Source organism: Macaca mulatta, chromosome 10 (assembly GCF_049350105.2).
Source record: "Macaca mulatta isolate MMU2019108-1 chromosome 10, T2T-MMU8v2.0, whole genome shotgun sequence".
NCBI classification, from domain to species: Eukaryota; Metazoa; Chordata; class Mammalia; order Primates; family Cercopithecidae; genus Macaca; species Macaca mulatta.
In genome coordinates, this window is record NC_133415.1 from 102,822,004 (window position 1) to 102,837,270 (window position 15,267).

A 15,267-nucleotide genomic window follows, 5' to 3' on the forward strand; every position below is an offset into this window, starting at 1 on the left:
GCCATGATCGTGCCACTGCACTCCAGCATGGGTGACAGAGCAAGACCCTGTCTCAAAAACAGAACAAAAAAAACCTTCCTTGCTTTTCTTTCTAATTCTACAACCCCCACACACATCCCTAAATAATATAGGGTTTCATTTGCCTGCTTCAGAACCTCATATAAATCCAAATAACTATGCATTTGTTTGTGACCTCTGCTGGACATTGTGTTTCTGAGATTTATCCCTGTTGCTACATGGAGTTGTAGTTCATTTTTATTGCTGCATAGTATTCTATTACAGGATCGCACCATGGTTCATTAATCCAGTCTACTGTTTATAAACATTTGTGCTGTATCCAGTTTTGTTTTTGCTTTTGCTTTTTTTGCTATTAGGAAAGAGGGTGCAATGAATATCCTTTTTTGGGGGGGCAGGGTTTGGGCTGGACAACAGTTCTTTACCTTGCTTGGTTGCTCATTATAATCCCCAAGGGAGTTTTTTAAAATGCTGATGCCAGAGGCCCTACCCAGACTAATTAAATCAATATGTGGGTGGGGGTGGGGTGGGCCGAGGCTTAGGTGTTTTAATCCTTCCCTGTGGGGACCTAATGTGCTGCCAGAGCTGAGAACCCCTGGGATGCAGTTGGTTTGAGGACAGACAGGGAGAGGAGTCACCTGTTGCTAGCTGATGCCAAACTTTCCCAAAGTGACTCTGCCCACCGACACTCTCGCCAGCTCTCACCTCCTCATCAACTCTTGATTGTGACCAAATTTTTCCTTGTTGTCCTTCGGATGGGCGTGAAATGGCAGCTCACTGTGGCTTGAAATTGCCATTTCTCTCTTTATTAAACGAGGCTGAGCAGTTGGTAAAGTTGCTGCTGAAACAAAGAATGAAAGGAAGCCAGCGTGAAGATCTAGGAGCAAAAGACGTAGGGGAGAGGAGGAGCAGCAGGTGCCACGGTGGGAAAGGTCTGGGATGTTGGAGGAACAGAAGGAAGGGTGGGGGAGGGATCCTTGTTCATGGGGGAGGGAGAGAGGCTCAAGCCAAGGTCAGCCGGGGTCAGAGCAGCGGGGCCGAGTTGGCCGAGGAAAGGACTTTGGCTTTTACTCTGAGACAGGCGCATGGGAGGGTTTGAGCAGAGGAGGGGGTGCTCTGGCCTCACTCTGGCTTCCAGCAGAGGATCCTGATTGGAGCTAAATTGACACGGGAGGGAGAGTATTCCGCCTAATAACTGCTTCCTGCCTATGTCCTCCACCCTACTCCCCACTCTCCAGCTAGAAACAGGGGAAGACGATTTTGTTCACGGCTGTTACATCCGGCACCAAGTGACCAAAACAGACAGTAGTTCTGCCCTTCATGTTGCTGGTGGTGGTGTGGGGTGCTTATAGGTTTTTCTAGTCTTCCTTCACAGGTGGAAACAAGAACGGTGAGACCTGTGAGGTTTATTTCAGCGCTACTCCCGGGCCTGGTATGCCTCCCAGGGAAGCTGGGGTGGGGGTGCAGCTGCCCCTCACCTGGGCCCACCCCACATGCATTCAGTCAGGGCCCCTACAGAGCAACGTTAGAGCCTTTAGACACAGGATCGAGGATCTTCACAGGGGTGAGGAGACACGCCCGGCCCATCCCTTCTTTCTCCCGCCGGCCTACAAGGATCTTTTTCTACGAAACTCTAACCAGGTCCCTCGTCAGCTGAAAATCCTTCGGTGGCTCCCCAGTGCCTTTGAGGCAAAGTCCAACCTCCTACGAGGCCCTGGGGCACAGCACATCTGACCCTTCCGGGCCTGCCCACCCCACGCCATCCCTGAGAGCTGCTCTCTAGGAGTTACTCTGAAGCAGTTGCCACTTCTTCCCTCGGGCCTTTTCCCTTGATAATTCTTCACTTCCTCTGGGAAGTCACCCCGACCCCCTGTCAGGTGACCCGCCTCTTAACGGTCGCTGCGTCCCGTCTCTCCCCCGCCAAAGCACACTTCCCTTTGCATTGTAATTGTCTGTTTACTTCGTCTGTCTCCCCCACTGGACCGGGAGCTACCCTTCGGGAGAGGCCTTGAATGTCCTGTCCGGGGCTGTGCCCTGCCCCAGGTACAGCTGGGCCCTCCGCAAACACTGGCTAAGGGAAGGAACGGGCGCTCTTCGCTAGCTGGGCCAGGCTGCTTTGCAAAACGGCCGTAGCATTTCACGCCGCCAGGAGCCACGTGCGGTGTCCGTTTCCTCGCTTCCTCCCCAGCAATGTGCATTTCCCTCGTCAATGCCACGCTCTCCAGGCGCCAGCCGGGCGGAGGAAATTTCCGCCCCCTCCTAAGCCCGAGGCGGGGGCGGGCGTCGGAAGGTCAGGTGTCCCGGCCCGCGCGCAGCGCCAGGGGGCGTCAGAAGCGCTCCGACCACGGGGCGCTGAGCAGGTGGGCGCGCGGCGTTCTGGCGGGGTCCCACCTCGCAGGGGCCTCGCTTCGCTCGACGTCCCGCCCCGGACAGTCCGAGCACCACGGACGACCCGCGCTGCGCCTGCGAACTCCGCCTCGGAGGAGCCCCCGCCCGGGCTCCCAGCGCCACGCGGCGCGAGCCCGGCCAGCCCCCGGCGCACCTGCTCGGGGAGTGGCCTTCGGCGGAGACGGGCCTCCGATTGGCGCGGAGGTGACAAAGGGGCGTGGCAGATGAGGCCCCTCCCCTCCCACCCCCTTGGAGTATTTAAGGGAGTTGGCGGCGCGGCTGCTCTCATTGCGCCGCGGTCCGGCCTTGTGAGTGGTACGTTTGCGCTGCTCCTGCGCGACTCGGCGACCCCAGTGCCTCGGCCACCATGCCGCGCTCTTTCCTCGTCAGAAAGCCCTCCGACCCCAATCGGAAGCCTAACTACAGCGAGCTGCAGGACTCTAATCCAGGTGTGTTGGAGGGGTGGTGGGCTCCAGGAGGTTTGGGGGAGACAGGCGAAGGCTGCGTGGGGGCCACCTGAGGGAGGCGGCCTGTCTGAGCCAGGATCGAGTCACAGGGTGTTTTGTGGAGCATTGCGGGCTCGGGCTCGGGCTCGGGAGACCGGGCAGGTGGGTCCCCAGTCCTGGGGATCGGTCTGGGTGGTTGGGGGAGTGCTGTGTAGAGAGCAGGGGTTTTGTGCTTGGGTGGCCTGTGTAGCCGGCGAGAGGCGGAGGAGCTCCGCGAGAGTGGGAGAGGAGGCCTGTGTCAGGAAGGCCCTCTGGACGCTGCTGGGGAGAGTCCGGAGTCCAGAGGGTTGAGGGGAGGGGTGGGGAGACGAGATGTGTGTGAGGAGGGGGATTGGGGCAGGGTGGTGGCTCCAGGGCTGGGGTGATGGGGTTCTGGCCTCAGGCTGGGGACTTGGGACTTAGGAGAGGGAGATCTGGAAATGACCCCCTTCAACTGGGGGTCCTACCTGTGAGAGACTCAGATTGGGTGACCTGGGCCAGGAGGGCAGGAACCTGGTCTGTCCTGTGGATCATTTTTTTTATCTAATTATGTGTTGAGAATCAGCCCTACCCAGCCCCTGGCCAGCGGTGGGTTCATGTTTGTTGATTGAGTGAATGATTTAATTAACGCCTGACTCTGCTTTTTCTCTCTCAGAGTTTACCTTCCAGCAGCCCTACGACCAGGCCCACCTGCTGGCAGCCATCCCACCTCCAGAGATCCTCAATCCCACCGCCTCGCTGCCAATGCTCATCTGGGACTCTGTCCTGGCGCCCCAAGCCCAGCCAATTGCCTGGGCCTCCCTTCGGCCCCAGGAGAGTCCCAGGGCGGCAGAGCTGACCTCCCTGTCGGACGAGGACAGTGGGAAAGGCTCCCAGCCTCCCAGCCCACCCTCACCGGCTACTTCGTCCTTCTCCTCTACTTCAGCCTCTTCCTTGGAGGCTGAGGCCTATGCTGCCTTCCCAGGCTTGGGCCAAGTGCCCAAGCAGCTGGCCCAGCTCTCTGAGGCCAAGGATCTCCAGTCTCGAAAGGCCTTCAACTGCAAATACTGCAACAAGGAATACCTCAGCCTGGGTGCCCTCAAGATGCACATCCGAAGCCACACGCTGCCCTGCGTCTGCGGAACCTGCGGGAAGGCCTTCTCCAGGCCCTGGCTGCTACAAGGCCATGTCCGGACCCACACTGGTAAGTGCCCCTCCAGGCGCCCCCACCGTTGCTTTCTGTGGCAGCTTTGTGAATTGGGACTTGCTGTTCTCATTCGCAAAGTTGTGGACACTGAGGCCCCGAGTCTCCTAACTTCCAGCTCAAGTTCAGGGGCCTGCTCTCTGGAAATGTTTGGCAGAAACGTTCCTTCATCAGCTAAGCAGATGAGCAAAGCAGACACCTTCCCAATCCCTGCAGCCTGTTTCTCAGCCAAATGGGCTGGAGCTGGATATCGGAAAAGTGCAACCAACACCTTGCTCTGGGGGCCACAGGTGTGAAGGGGCCCACCCAGCCCCACCCTCTCCCGGTCCGCCCCCTCCCTAGCCAGACAGGATGTTGTCAGACCCCCCACCTGGCTCTGAATCCTTTGAGAACTTTCTCAAAGCTTAGGCTGATGTTTCACTTCTGTGAGCCTCATTTTCTCTATCTTTCAGATGGGCATGAGAACAGCTTGTGGGGTTTCTGTACGGGCTAAATGCAGGAATGCATATGGGAATCACCTGGCAAAGTGCCGGGTACCTGCTAAACTGTCACAAAAATGGTTCCTTGGCATTTGCTCTGCTTCCCTGCTGTGTGACTTTGGGCAAGCAACTTAACCTCTCTGAGACTCGGGAGAATTATGATGGCATATGTTTTAGAGAGTGGCTGTAGGCCGGGCGCGGTGGCTCAAGCCTGTAATCCCAGCACTTTGGGAGGCCGAGACGGGCGGATCACAAGGTCAGGAGATCGAGACCAGCCTGGCTAACATGGTGAAACCCCGTCTCTACTAAAAAAAATACAAAAAACTAGCCGGGTGAGGTGGCAGGCGCCTGTAGTCCCAGCTACTCGGGAGGCTGAGGCAGGAGAATGGCGTAGACCCGGGAGGCGGAGCTGAGATGCGGCCACTGCACTCCAGCCTGGGCGACAGAGTGAGACTCCGTCTCAAAAAAAAAAAAAAAAAAAAAAAGAGAGTGGCTGTAAAGGTGGCTAATCACTTTATAGTAATTTATTATACCCGAATAGTTCTCAGGTCGGCTTCCCCACCCCCACTCAATCCTAGCACACACACCAGAAAACAGCAATTTTAGGGCAGAAAACACAATCACGTCTTTCGAAAATTTACTAAATATGTGGAAAACTTTCTGGACATGGAGAAAAGGTAGAACTTTTTAGAACTTGAATGGTGGCAGCCACTGTGCCTGGAGCTGGTCTTTGGAGAGGGACAGTTGAGGGAGAAGATTCCACAGGGTTCAAGCTGGCCAGGTTCTACCATTCCTGGCCCGGCGCCTGACCTCTGAGCAGTGAGGGTCAGTGAGGTATCTGGGAGGACTGGCATTTCGCGGGCTTTATTGGCATCTTATTCGACTAAGGCTACCCATTTCTTTTCCTTCCTGCACCAGTAGCCCTGATTTTAACATGTAAAGGTCCAACTGCTGGGCTCCCCGTGCCTGCCCAGCTCACAGGGAGATTTGAACCCCTCAGGATGCTGCTCTCCTGCCTGCCTCTCTCGCCTCCCATCCGGACATTATTTTAATGTAAAGGCATGGCTGAGGCACAGAAATCCCCTTGAAATGTATCATTTCGGTCCTCATTGACTCCCATTGTGTGCCTTAATGGTGGGCCCAGTGGGTGGGGGCTGGGAGGGGTGGAGCAGGTGCATGGGGCAGGGGTGCCCAGCACCTGTTCCAGTCGCAGCTGCTGGCGCACTGCGTGGCAGGCCCCTTTAATCCGGGGGTATCGCATGTACAGTGCCCCCCTCGGCGCCCTTTGTCCCCACCGGCCTGGTGCCGATTTCACACTTGCCAGGAGTACCATGAAGGCGTCTGGGGGGCGAGGGATCTGAGGAGTGGGGGTCAGTGCCTCCTGCATATGCGTGCAGCCCCCGCCCCCAGCCCATCATGTCCTAGAATGTCTCCTTCCCCTTTTGTTCGGGTTTGTGTCTCATCACACTTAGAGCACTTACTGTGCAGGAGGTAGTGCTCGGGACTTCACCAACAGCCCTGGGAAGGGAAGGGGGGTGCCATCGTAACTCCAGTCTTACAAATGGACTCCAGCCCCTTTTCCAGATCTCTAGAGTCAGCCCTTAGTTCACAAGGGTGAACTTACCCTTCTCATTCACATGAAGACTTAGAATGCAATCAGCAAACGCTTCAGGCCTGGCGTGGGGAGGCTGCTGAGTAATGGCAGAGTGGAGTAGTGCTCAGGCACCCCTCCCCCAGTCCTCTGTGTCCCCCACCCTTTGGAGTGTCGAGTTTCCATTTCTGCCCCATGAGAGTGAGTCCAGCTCTCAGGTGCTCCATAAGTCCCTATGGAATGCATGGGTCCCATTGGAATCATTCTCTGGACTCTCTCCTACCCTGGTAGCTCAGTGTAGCACCCTAGGCACCCAGGAGGTGATGGAATGAATTCACTCTCAGCTCTTAAATTCCATCCAGCGCTGGGATTTCACAGACAGGCCCTGGCCTCGCGGGCATGTCAGGCTGGGCGTGAGGGGATTGGAGAATTGCATATTTTTTAAAGAGACTATTCAGTATTATAGAGTAGTGTCTAGCACATAGTAGGAGATCAATAGATTTAAAAAAAAAATTATAGACAGGGTCTGGCTTTATTGCCTAGGCTTGTCTCAAACTCCTGGCTTCAAGCAGTCCTCCTGCCTCACTCGGCCTCCCAGAGTGATGGGATTACTGGCGTGAGCCACCACACCCGGCTTCAATAGATTTTTGTTTAATGAGTTATTGTTATGACCTTTTATGTGGAAAATGCTGCATCCCCCAGAAAAAAACAAACAGCATTATTGGTGTTTTTGGAACTGTAGCCTTTTGGTTGGAGCAGGGATTATTACAAGGCATGAGTGAGGGGCAGACTCCTCTGAGGCCTTTTTAATTTTTAAAGCAGACTTAATTATTCTCTAAGGGCTTATTGAGGACTTACTGGGTACCCAGCTCCATATGCAAGACTTTTTCCGACACAGCCTTGGCCAGGCAGATGGTGTGTCAGAGGCACAGGTTTCTATAGCCTCTTCGGTGTTAGAAAGGGGCCCAGGCCCTGGGCTGGGGCTTAGAATGGACTCAAAGAAGGCCCCTGCCCTTATGGGACTCAGCCTGATTGGAGAACAGACAAGGAGATTTGGGATTACAGCACCAGAGGTGGGGTAGTGAGGAAAGCAGGCTGCTGGCCCAGCCCCAGGAGTGGCCTAACCAGCTTGGAGGTGGGGGTGGGGAGGCCTCTTAAGGCTGACTCTGGCTTTGGCCCCGATAAGTGACAGTAGGACGAATCAGTAAAGATGTTCGGTCGTCGTTGACCACTTCGCACATCTCTGCGGGATGTGGATGAGTACTGTGCCCTACCTTCTGTCACTTACCAACCCCTATGAGTGGGGGATGGATAGCCCGATTTTACAGGTGGAAAAATGGAGGCTCAGAGAAGCCAGACAACTTGCCCAGAGTTGCACAGTGGGAAGCAGCAGAGCTCCGTCAGGTCCCAGCCTTTGGACTCTGGCTGCGTGTTTGAGTCCTGACTTTCCTGGGATCGTGGGATTCTTTCGGGGTTTAGGGTATGCGGGGAGGGATTCCCATCACTGCCAGCTGTTGTCCCACGGCTCATTCGGCCTTTCTGGCATTCTCTCCCCAGGCGAGAAGCCCTTCTCCTGTCCCCACTGCAGTCGCGCCTTCGCTGACCGCTCCAACCTGCGGGCCCACCTCCAGACCCACTCGGATGTCAAGAAGTACCAATGCCAGGCGTGTGCTCGGACCTTCTCCCGAATGTCCCTGCTCCACAAGCACCAAGAGTCTGGCTGCTCAGGATGTCCCCGCTGACCCTTGAGGCTCCCTCTTCCTCTCCATACCTGCCCCCTGCCCGACAGCCTTCCCCCAATCCAGCAGGAAGGACCGACCCCACGTCCTTCTCACTGCCATGGAATTCCCTTCTGAGTGCCCCACTTCTGGCTGCATCAGCCCCACAGGACCTTGAAGACCATTTTCTGGTTCTGTTTCCTCTGCCTGGGTCCCTCAGTGGGCTCTGGAGGAGGCCTTCCCGTGGCCTTTTCTGTGGAGGGAGGGCAGCTGGCAGTCCCAGCCCCCAGGGGATTCCTGAGCTGGCCTTTCTGCATGGGTTTTTGTATCCAGAGCTGTTTGGATACAGCTGCTTTGAGCTACGGGACAAAGGCCGACAGACTCACTGGGAAGCTCCCACCCCACTCAGGGGACCCCACTCCCCTCACACACACCCCCCTACAAGGAACCCTCAGGCCACCCTCCACGAGGTGTGACTAACTATGCAATAATCCACCCCCAGGTGCAGCCCCGGGCCCTGCGGAGGCGGTGGCAGACTAGAGTCTGAGATGCCCCAAGCCCGGGCAGCTATTTCAGCCTCCTGTTTGGTGGGGTGGCACCTGTTTCCCGGGCAATTTAACAGTGTCTCAAAAGGGACTGTGAGTAATGGCTGTCACTTGTCGGGGGCCCAAGTGGGGTGCTCTGGTCTGACCGATGTGTCTCCCAGAACTATTTTGGGGGCCTGACAGGTGGGCCTGGGAGGAAGATGTTTACATTTTTAAAGGTACACTGGTATTTATATTTCAAACATTTTGTATCAAGGAAACGTTTTGTATAGTTATATGTACAGTTTATTGATATTCAATAAAGCAGTTAATTTATATATTGAAAAGAGTCTGGTGTAATAGAGGAGTGGGTATTTTAAAAGGTCTTTGGTAGGGGAGGAGGAGACAGGAATTCCTGAAGCTTAGATATTTCTGACACAGCCTTAAATCTTGTCCTTGGAAACGTCACAGGGCTTTGGAGTCCTGGGTGTTCTGTCTGCTGGTGTTTGGGTGAGCCAGCAGCATCCATATGAGCTCTTCACTATACACTGTGGCTCTTGTTTACTTTCTCATTCTTGAATTTTGAAACCGATTTGGCGCATGGGGTACAGAGCTGGCTTCCTGGGTCTTATCAACTAGGCAGGCTGCAAAGCTGCCCCAGCACTGCAGGTCTTTTGGGGCCGCTTCCCCCACATGCGAGTGGAATGCGACCAAGGAGACAGAGGATGTCCTTCCTGTTTCCAAGGGCTCCCGGCCCCCTCGGGCCTCCTTGTCAGTCCCACACCTCCGTCTTGCTGCTGGGTACCAAATGGCCTTTGATGCAAGGAAATTGGCTGGCTGGAGCCAGGAGGGTGAGAAGCCAGGCCAAAGGGTAGGGGTCACTCAGCTTCCTGCTCCGAGGACTGCGGGACGGTCAGTTTGCGTCCTGGGCTAGGGTAATTCACTCCCCGCCGGCTGGGCCAACGGTGGTGACCTCACCACTGGGGGCCTCCTGGGGCCAGGAGAAAATGAGTGTCCTTTTTGAACACAAAAGGTGCTGGAGGTGCCAGTTTCCTGCGAGGAGCTGAGGCGTCCCGGAGCTTCGGAGCCCCGGAGTCAGGCTGGGGGTGGGGGGAGCTTCATGTTCCAAAGGAGAGATGATTCTTTCTTCTAAACAGGAAATGGTGACCCGCAGGCCGGGAGCAGCCCTTAATGACTTGCAGCTTTCCTCCCAAAAGGAAAAAAAAACGTTCTCTAACAATCGCCAAATTGTGGCCTGCCTCCCTGAAGGGAAGTTAGGGAGTTGGGGGGATGGGGATTGGGCATCCATGAGCTGAAGGCCTACTGTGTCCTGGGTCCCTGCGGGTCCCTCTAGGTCGTCTCCATCCACCCACAGTAGGTGCTGACTCTGAGTGAATGATTTCATGACTTCACATAATCCCTGGGGGTTGGGCCTCTGGAAAATGAGGCACAGAGGTGGGCTTGCCTGAGGTCATCAAGCCCAGCCCTCAGGTCATCCTGGGAGTTAGGTAGGCTGGGCTCATGCCCCTGACTCTCAGGGCACTTGGAGCAAGGCTCTCTCCCTCTGAGGGCCCCAGTTTCTGCCTCTATAAAACGGGGTGACAGTAGTGCCTTCCTCTCGGAGACTGTACAGAGGCATTCATTCATTCAGGGGTTTCAAGGGCACCATGTGTGCCAGGCTCTGTTCCAGGCCCTGGGGTTACAGCCGTGAACAAGACAGACCATCCCTGCGCTCATGGGACGTATGTTCTGGTTGGGGAGAGGGAAAACAAACAAGCGATTAAATAAACAAGCCGCTTTTCTACAGCGATGGTGCCAGGACAGAATGAAAGAGTGCCAGGCACTAGAGAACAACGGGGTGGGGCTCCCCAGGCCAAGGCGGTGAGAGCCCTGAAAGAACTGAATTCCAGCCTGGACCTGAAGAAGGAGAAAGATGCCGGCAGGGGAGGATCTGGGGGAGGGAATAGCAAGCCTGCTGGAATGTGCTGCCCCCATGAGAAAGACCAGGATGGCAGAGGGACTGGGAAGACAGGGTGGGAGAGGAGAGTGTGCCCAGCTCTGCAGAACTTGTGGTGCTAAGCAGGTGGGAATTTTGTCTAAGCCCCTAGGGCAGCCACTGGGGCTCTAAAGCAGGCTGGTGCTGAGGCCTGCTGTACCTTTCCTTCGAAGATCTCCCTGGCTGCTGCGAAGAATGGATCTCAGGGGTCCAGGAGAAGAAAGACAAAGGCAGGGAGACCATGAGAAAGCCAGAGGGGGTCAGACACCCTGGCTCATGCCTGTAATCCCAGCAATTTGGGAGGCCGAGACAGGCCTCACCTGAGGCTAGGAGTTCGAGACCAGCCTGGCTAACATGGCAAAAACACATCTCTACTAAAATAAAAAAATTAGCCGGGTGTGGTGGCATATGCCTGTAGTCCCAGCTACTTGGGAAGCTGAGGCAGGAGAATCGCTTGAGGACAGGAGGCTGAGGTTGCAGTGAGCTGAGATCGCGCCACTGCACTCCAGCCTGGGCCACAGAACGAGACCTTGTCTCAAAAAAAAAAAAAAAAAAAAAGGCCAGAGGGCAGGGAGGGAGGAGTGGGAGGGAGGATGGTGGCCTGGCTCAGGGTGTTGGTGGCCTTGGAGATGAAGCCTGTATTTAAGAAACTTGTGGCAGTTGTGGCCACCCAGCCCATGGCGCAGCACATCTGAGCCCTAGTGGGTGAGAGTTATTTAGTAGTATTATCTGGGGAAGCTGGGCATGGTGGTTCACATGTGTGTAGTCCCAGCTATTTGGAGGCTGAAAGGTGAGGATCGCTGGAGCCCAGGAGTCCAAAGCCAGCCTGGACAATGCAGTGAGACATCGTCTCTACAAAAAAATTTAAAAATTGGCCAGGCGAGGTGGCTTACGCCTGTAATCCCAGCACTTTGGGAGGCCAAGGTGGGGCAGATCACTTGAGGTCAGGAGTTCGAGACCAGCCTGGCCAACATGGCAAAACCCCATCTCTACTAAAAATACAAAAATTAGCTGGGTGTGGTATCACACCTGTAATCCCAACTACTTGAGAGGCTGAGCATGAGAATCGCTTGAACTCAGGAGGCAGAGATTGCAGGAAGCTGAGATTGTACCACTGCACTCCAGCCTGGGCTACAGAGTAAGACTCCGTCTCAACAACAACAACAACAACAACAAAAAAGCCAGGCTTGGTGGAGCGCACCACCAACGGGATGTTGGATCTAGTAGGGGTAGATACTATGAAACTGAAAAAAGAATGGGAAGAGCCTCTATATTCTGATCCAGAGCAAACCCCAAATCACTAAACGAAAATGAAATCACCGGCAGATGTGCTCCCTTCTGTGGGCAGAAGAGGGGTGAAAATCATCAACACGTGGTTCATTCTTGTTTGTATTTGCATGCGGAGACTCTGGAAGTTAGGACAATATACTAACAAAAGTGGTTCCCTAGGGGGTTGCAGGAGGTGGGACTGGGGTGGATAAAGACTGGAGGGAGGGAGGAAAGGAGCCATCTTTTAAAGATTTTTAAGACGTTTTACTTCGAAATAATTGCAACCTGACAGAAATTGCAAGAAACAGTAAACTGGAATCATTCATTCAGATTCTTCAATATGTTAACATTTTCTCATGTATATATCTTCCCTCTCTCCCTAGACATACACACATTATTTAGTTCTGAACCATTTGAATTTTTTTTTTTTCAGATGGAGTCTCACTCTGTCGCCCCAGCTGGAGCGCAATGGCGCAACCTCGGCTTGCTGCAACCTCCGCCTCCTGGGTTCAAGCGATTCTTGTGCCTCAGACTCCTGAGTGACTGGAATTACAGGCATGCGCCACCATGCCCGGCTAATTTTTGTGTTTTTAGTAGAGACAGGATTTCACCATGTTGGCCAGGCTGATCTCGAACTTATGGTCTCAAGTGATCCACCCACCTCAGCCTCCCAAAGTGCTGGGATTACAGGTGTGAGCCACCATGCCCGGCCTGAACCATATGAGAGTAAGTTATAGACACAATGCCCCTTCACTGCTAAATATTTAAGCTGTTTCCTAAGGATAAGGACATTCTCCCATAGTTTCATGATCAAAATTAGGAAATTTAACATTGGTGCAATGCTACTCTGTAATCCATAGTCATGATCACATTTCTGCATGTGTCCTAGTGATGTCTTTCACAGAATTTTGTGGGGTGTAGTTGGAGGGGAAATGACCAGGATGCAATGCAAGGATCACACACTGCATTCACTTGTCCTGACTCTTTTATGTATTAATTTAATTTTTTTTTTTTTCTAATAGAGACAAGGTCTCACTCTGTTGCCCAGGCTGGTCGCAAACCCTTGTGGGTTCAAGCAATCCGCCCGCCTCAGTCTCCCGAAGTGCTGGGATTACAGACGTGCCCAGTTACTTGTCCTGACTCTTATTTATTTATTTATTTAAGACAGAGTTTTGCTCTTGTTGTCCAGGCTGGAATGCAATGGCACGATCTTGACTCACCGCACCCTCCAGCCTCCCGAGTAGCTGGGATTACAGGCATGTGCCACTATGCCTGGCTAATTTTGTATTTTTAGTAGAGATGGGGTTTCTCCATGTTAGTCAGGCTGGTCTTGAACTCCTGACCTCAGGTGATCTGCCTGCCTTGGCCTCCCAAAGTGCTGGGATTACAGGCATGAGCCACTGCGCCCTGCCTGTCCTGACTCTTTAATCTCTTTTTTCCCAAGGCAGCTCCTCAGCCTTTCTTTGTCTTTCACAACATTGACGTTTTTTGAAGAGTACAGGCCAGCTGTTTTGTTTAATGCCCTCCAGTTTTTTTCCTGATGTTTCCTCATAATTACATTTGAGATATGCACTTTGGGCAGAACCACAGCAGCAGCGCGTGTCTTGTTTGGTGCAAGGTGTCATGAAGCACCTGAGGTCAGCTCATCCCAGACTGACATCAACTTTGACTGCTTGGTTAAGGTGGTACCTGCCAGGTCCCTCCTTGCTGAAGTTCCTCTTTTTCCCTTTGCACTCAATCTGTATCTTGTGAGGAAATACTTGGAGACCATGTGATGCCTCCAAGTAGCTCCTCACAAGATACGGAAAGGACCATGTGATCCTATGATGCCTCAAACTTCCATCCACAAGTTTCATCCCTTTCAGGTTCTTTTTGCCTAAATCAATTACATGTTACGATGGTAGTTACCAAATGGTGATTTTCTAACCCCATCATTCCTTCTACTTTACTGGCTGGCTTTCTCCTGCAGGACTTCCCCTCTGTCGAGGCAGCGGCTTAGAGCTGTCGGGTTGGGAGAAATGGGGCCGGGAGCAGCAGGATCTGGCCAGGCCATTAGATCCTCCCTGGGGATTTTCTTTAAAACGAGTCCAGGAAATAAAATGGCTATAAAGCCAGTCTCCATGCAAGTGTCAAGGCAGGCAGGTCTGGGGCCAAGGCCATCTCTGGGCACATCTGGGCTGCATTAGTGACCTGGTGGCTACTTATGAATATCCTCTGAGCTGGGACGAGGGTCTCCTGGTAGACAGGGATCAAGACTGTCCTTGTTCTTCTTTGCTTTCGAAGTGTTATTTTTTCTGTTTTCTTTTCTTTTCTTTCTTCTTCTTCTTTATTATTATTATTTTTTTTTTTTTTTTTGAGACAGAGTGTCACTCTGTCACCCAGGCTGGAGTGTAGTGGCTCAGTCTCGGCTCACTACAGGTCTAACCTCCTGGGCTCAAGAGATCCTCCCAGTTCAGCCTCCTGAGTAGCTGGGACTAAACGCACATGCCATCGTACCCGCCTAATTTTTGTGTTTCTTGCAGAGATGTAGTTTGGTCATGTTGCCCAGGCTGGTCTTCTGGACTCAAGCTATCCTCTCACCTCAGCTTCCCAAAATGCTGGGATTACAGTCATGAGCCACCACTCCTGGCCCAAATTGCCAGTTTCATGAATGTTACAGGAATGTATTCCCTCCTTTAAAAGAGTGAGAAGGTGACATGTGAAGCTCAAGTGGCATGTGATCAACACTGTCTATCCTTATGCCTTTACTGTCCCAGCATGACACCATGGAGATCTTGGTTTACATCTTTGTTAGTTAAAAAGATGAGCAACTGCCAGGCGCGGTGGCTCAAGCCTGTAATCCCAGCACTTTGGGAGGCGGAGATGGGCGGATCACGAGGTCAGGAGTTCGAGACCATCCTGGCTAACACGGTGAAACCCCGTCTCTACTAAAAAAATACAAAAAGCTAGCCGGGCGAGGTGGCTGGCGCCTGTAGTCCCAGCTCCTCGGGAGGCTGAGGCAGGAGAATGGCGTAAACCCGGGAGGCGGAGCTTGCAGTGAGCTGAGATCCGGCCACCGCACTCCAGCGAGACTCCGTCTCAAAAAAAAAAAAAAAAAAAAAAAAAAAAAAGATGAGCAACTATATTTCTTTTATTTATTTATTTATTTATTTATTTATTTATTTATTTGAGACAGAGTCTCGCTCTGTTGCCCAGGCTGGAGTGCAGTGGCGTGATCTCAGCTCATTGCAACCTCTGCCTCCCGGGTTCAAGTGATTCTCCTGCCTCAGCCTCCTAGTAGCTGGGATTACAGATGCCCCCCATCATGCCCCACTAATTTTTGCATTTTTAGTAAAGACAGGGTTTCACCACGTTGGCCAGGCTGGTCTTAAACTCCTGACCTCAGGTGATCCACCTGCCTCGGCCTCACAAAGTGCTGGGATTATAGGTGTGAGCCACTGCACCCAGCCAAAAAAAAAAAAAAAAAATGAGCAAATACATTCCCATGCATACACGGCTCCATCTCACTTACCTGGTTCCACAAGGGCCTCCACCACCTCTGCCTCATCCCTTTCACCACCCCGCTCACTCCTTCCAGTGCACCAGGCTCACTGCTCCCTCAGGGCCTTTGCACTGCCAC

At 53.3% G+C, this 15,267-nt stretch overlaps 1 protein-coding gene across 1 annotated transcript; it reads left to right on the forward strand.

Moving 5' to 3' along the window:
• The first annotated feature begins 2,297 nt into the window (after nt 1–2,297).
• On the forward strand, nt 2,298–8,730 carry SNAI1 (snail family transcriptional repressor 1). Its single transcript, XM_001097698.5, has 3 exons — nt 2,298–2,852; nt 3,544–4,071; nt 7,699–8,730. Exons 1-3 carry the CDS (start codon nt 2,771–2,773, stop codon nt 7,881–7,883), a joined length of 795 nt encoding a protein of 264 aa, XP_001097698.1. The 5' UTR covers nt 2,298–2,770; the 3' UTR covers nt 7,884–8,730.
• Nucleotides 8,731–15,267: the final 6,537 nt, after the last annotated feature.

What these genes read in the sequence shown, in the direction of transcription:
- SNAI1 (XM_001097698.5), top strand. Translation starts at nt 2,771, where the DNA reads ATGCCGCGCTCTTTCCTCGTCAGAAAGCCCTCCGACCCCAATCGGAAG. An exon ending in GCTGCAGGACTCTAATCCAG is followed by an intron (nt 2,853 to 3,543) that starts GTGTGTTGGAGG and finishes TTTCTCTCTCAG; the next exon opens with AGTTTACCTTCCAGCAGCCC. An exon ending in CCATGTCCGGACCCACACTG is followed by an intron (nt 4,072 to 7,698) that starts GTAAGTGCCCCT and finishes TTCTCTCCCCAG; the next exon opens with GCGAGAAGCCCTTCTCCTGT.